Source organism: Salmo salar, chromosome ssa11 (assembly GCF_905237065.1).
Source record: "Salmo salar chromosome ssa11, Ssal_v3.1, whole genome shotgun sequence".
Classification (NCBI taxonomy): domain Eukaryota; kingdom Metazoa; phylum Chordata; class Actinopteri; order Salmoniformes; family Salmonidae; genus Salmo; species Salmo salar.
The window spans coordinates 92942215-92946873 of NC_059452.1; the positions used below are offsets into that span (position 1 = coordinate 92942215).

At 39.8% G+C, this 4659-nt stretch overlaps 1 protein-coding gene across 1 annotated transcript; it reads left to right on the top strand.

The window, feature by feature from the left end:
- Positions 1 to 2413: 2413 nt before the first annotated feature.
- Positions 2414 to 4420, top strand: LOC106563588 (diamine acetyltransferase 1). Its single transcript, XM_014129305.2, has 6 exons — positions 2414 to 2708; positions 2886 to 2937; positions 3044 to 3127; positions 3735 to 3836; positions 3967 to 4007; positions 4164 to 4420. The coding sequence occupies exons 1-6, from the start codon at positions 2643 to 2645 to the stop codon at positions 4335 to 4337; spliced, it is 519 nt and encodes a 172-aa protein (XP_013984780.1). The 5' UTR covers positions 2414 to 2642; the 3' UTR covers positions 4338 to 4420.
- Positions 4421 to 4659: the final 239 nt, after the last annotated feature.

Here is a 4659-nt window from a genome sequence, read left to right on the forward strand (position 1 = left end):
CAAATATGTCCCACTCCAATGGACTGGACGCCAGATAAGTTGGCTATAAACTAGTTGATTGAGAATTGGGCATATAACAAATAAATACTCTGGGATATGATGGACATGCACTCTGGAAATAATTTGAAACGTTTTAAATGTAAATTAAACTACAGTACATCCATAATATGTACCTCAAAGTGCACACACAATTCATTTACACAACATGGTCTGCATGGTCACATGTCTCAACGAAATGCCATCAGAATACCACATGCAGGACCAGTCAAAGAGAAACCAAACTTAGAGTTTCGTGGCAGTTTAAGGTCACAAGTTCATGGATCATGCCAGCATCTGCTTCCCTGGAGATTGTAGTACATCTGAGTCACTACTGTGAAGCTTTGCAGAGCAATGCCATGGACTGAGCCATAAACATTTTTTAAATACTGTCTTATCTAGTTTAAATTACTTCGTTATAAAAGTCTAACTGACACTTCCAATAAATCCTGGGATTTCACATAACTCAGACTGGCAGTAGAATATTTCTGCCAACAGGTTTGGCTAAGACTGCAGGCCTATTTGACAAGAATAGGTGTTTTTTTCTTAAGAATATTGGAGATTTTGTTGACATAAAGAAGAGATGAAGGGCCCTTAACCTCAGTGATTCACGTTTAAATGGCCTAAACGCCTATGTATTTACAATTAAGTTAATGGCAGGTACTGTGTAATTACAGTGTAGGTATACAGGGTTATGGTACTTACAACTGACATGTAATTACTCTACATGTGCCTACCACGTAACTACATATGTTTTTATGTCCCTTGATTGACCATCCCTTCTCAGCCTTGTGATACATCATAAACACATGGACTATGTGTTTCTGATGGTACTGTGAAACAGATGTGTATGCATGTGGGACAGCTTCAAGGCATTGTGAGACCCTGTTTTTGCGATGTGGGTGTCACGCAAATACTGTACACCATGTGACGAGAAATGGGTTACATAACTTTGATGGTCATTTCATGCATTTATCACTTACCTTTTTATATAAAACATGACCCATTTACAATACTAGTAAAAGTGTGTGTGTGTGTCATTGTGCACTGATTTCAATAACTTTTTTTTAAACGGACCCATTACACAAAGTCAAGTACGTAGTCTAGGCAAACATGACTGAATTAAAGTTAACCCTAAACCTATTTTAGAGAGTCTTTAAAATGCATGGACAGATGTAGGCCTACTGTACATGCATTGTCATCAAGAGATGAGCATTAAGCAGCCTGCAGAAGTCCTGAAAGGGAATGGGCATGTTCGAGCGGATCAATTTTGTCTAGTCCGATGGTCACCGCCTTTGAAAGTGTGTTGCATTATGGGAATAAAAATGAACTTTACAAAAACCATGTGATCAAAGATCATGCAGATTTGATGACGTTGCCTTCAAGTCGCTGCGAATGCTTCTCATCAACTGCACCATACAGACAACGGTCAGCTAGTGCAGGGTTTCCCGAACTTGGTCCTGCCCCCCCTTGCACGTTTAGTTTTTTGCCCTAGCACTACACAGCTGATTCAAATAACCCGAAAGGAAGAGGCGAAGCTAGAGGATTTACCCCCAAATCTAATTACAATAGGCCTATTTGATCCAATAGAGGTTTGCAATGTTTAGGCTGTTTACAAATGTACTGATATGAGTGGATGTACGTGGCATTCCTGCAAATTTTAGAAAAACTACTTAGTTGTCCCTGTTGTTCACAGTATGTCTGCCCTCTCATTTGCTAGAATGGTCCCATCTGATCTCGCCTGCCTTCCATCTTTTGAGGACTTGTATTTTCAATGTTGGAGCGGTCACTCAACTATCTTGTCAATATACTATATACTCTTTGATGTGATTGAAACAGGAACCAACTTTGCTGTGATTCTAAAAGTTACAGGGGATACCTCTCTGAAACAATTGTACGCAGGTCATGTTTTCAGTTTGAGTTGTGTGATATGGGGGTATAGAAAAGTTTATTTCGACATTTTGTAAATAAAACTGATTGTTTATAAATGTTTGTTGGCACTGCCATGTTGATCTGAGCCTTGCTGTTGGGAAACCACTAACGTTGGTGTTCCTCTGTCGCAGATGCACGTTTCTGAGTTTCTTGAACGCGGCATTGCTGAACGCACACACCCAATGAGTCATGGACTGCAGAGACCCTATTGCGTTGTTAGGCTATTTTCCCGTTTAGGCTGATTTCCATTAGATAGCACAGCCACAAATTCTAAATGCGATTTCTCGTAAAAATGTATGAAAACAACATTTGAGCTTTTTTGTCTTCATTTAAGGTTAGGGTTAGGCACAAAGTTCGCAGTGTGGTTAAGGTTAGGTTTAAAATCACATTTTAAGAAGATTCATTTTAGAAATGACTTTGTGGTTGGGGTAACTAGTGACGACCGTTTAGTCATCCGGATGTGATTGTGACATGCGAAGTGCGTATAAAAAGGGGTAAAGCGCTCTAGAACGGTATTGCGCTGCCTGCGACCTAGGCGAATGTAATTCCGCACGAGCTGGAATCCTACACTATTGCGGGGGGTGAACTCCTGAGAAGCGGATGAAGAAACAGATTTTGCTTCTTTTTACATTCCGAGGACTTGTAAGAAAAGGAAAAAAGAGTAAAAGAAGAAAATGTGCAACTTTATATTACGGAAAGCTGAGCCCAAGGACGTGTCAGACATATTGCGACTCATAAAGGTAAAAGGAGGTTCCATTCCCTGTGTTTAAGGATTTGTGTAGAAATGTATCTAGTCTTTCTCAAATCACTGTTATAAAAGTTTGAGGCATATTTCTCTTGTGACATTTTACTAACAACAATGCTTTTATTAACTATAAGGATTTTTTTTTTTTTAAATGTATGCCCTATATTTCCAGGAACTTGCTAAATTTGAAGAAATGGAGGAGCAGGTCATCTTGACAGAGAAAGGTAGTCTACTTTTAGGCCTGTTTGTTTGGCCTATTGTGACCATATGAAATGTTAACCCCAAATGTCCAAACAAATCCGAAGTCTTCATAAATGTAATTTACTTTAGAACTACTTGAGGACGGCTTTGGGGATCATCCGTTCTACCATTGCGTCGTCGCGGAAGTCCCTGAGGATCATCAGAGCTCAGATGGTAAAATATGTTGTAGTTCTGTTTCCACGCTCTCTCACACCACACACATTTCAATGACCGTTTGTAAGAAATATTGCAACGGTTAAATTATTCAAGGGGAAATCCACTCAAACTTTTATTTTTTATTTTATTTATTTTTTTACATTAGTCCAATGTTTATAGTCCCAACAAGTTTTGCATGTCAACAGGCACGTTTTCAAGATATTGGACGTTCAAGAAGCAGTGTCACCGGCCATCATTGGGATGATGCAATATGCGTTTGAGTGGCGTTTCCCTTTAAATTCCAAACTTAAAATGTGCAGTGTTGGTGTGGATAACTCGAAGTCCAGTTTCAACTCGGACAACCTTGCAGAGCATGATGCATCTCAAGGACCAACCTTACCAAGCATGGACTCCGATATTAATCATGATGTGGTTTGGAATGTCAACTTATAAATTCTCAAACACCTCCTAGTTATATCATAACTAGGCCCCATAGATTTTCCTGGCTGACCAAGAAAATCTCCATTATCATACACAATAAGCCCAGTGGGGTTTAGCATCAAGTCCTAGTAGTTTTACTCATGCTTCCGTGCTGGTTTTGATGTGGATGTTTTCGCTGTTTTAGGATACACTGTCATTGGGTTTGCCATGTACTACTTCACCTATGACCCCTGGATTGGAAAGCTGCTCTACCTAGAGGACTTCTATGTGATGAAGGAGTTCAGGGGTAAGTATTGTCTACTCTGAGTCTTGTCCTAACATATGTGTTATTTACATTGAAGGCAAGGAAACTGAATCAGGGTCCATGGATCCAGGGCTTCAACATCAATCTAATCTTTGATCCTGTTTTCTCTCAGGTTATGGTATTGGGTCAGATATCCTGAAGCTTCTGAGTGGGGTAAGTCTACTTTTTTGCAATCACTTCACTGGAAAGACGTTTGCTTTTCCAAAACATGAAAAAGTTGAGCCTATACATCATATAGATAAGTCCAGCCTATGGAACAGTCTCAGGCTATTTGATGACCCTGTCTAACTTTATTGTCCTCGTCAACAGACGGCAGTTAAGACTCGCTGCAGTAGCATGCACTTCATCGTGGCAGAGTGGAACAAGCCGTCCATAGAGTTCTACAAGCGCCGTGGAGCCTCAGACCTGTCTGATGAGGAGGGCTGGCGACTCTATGCGATTGAGAAGGATGACCTGGTTAAGATTTCTACCAAGAAGCGCTGAAGTCAGCAAATGATTACTGACGGCAAAGCCTTCTCCATTGTCAATTTAAAAAAAAAAATGTGTCATTAAATACAAAAACAGTATTTGTTAAAGTTCTTCATGCAGGACTGGTTATATATCTGGGTTTTTTATAACTAGAAGTCATCAAGTTTAATTTACTTGTGTCTGAATGGTTGTGAGTGACCTTCCTTCATCAAGGAAAGGGGGATACCTAGTCAACTGAAATGTGTCTTACACATTTAACCCCAGAACTATGCTGACATCAGCTAGTCATGTGATTGTGTACTGGAACAGAGGACTATACATTTTTGTAACCTTTATT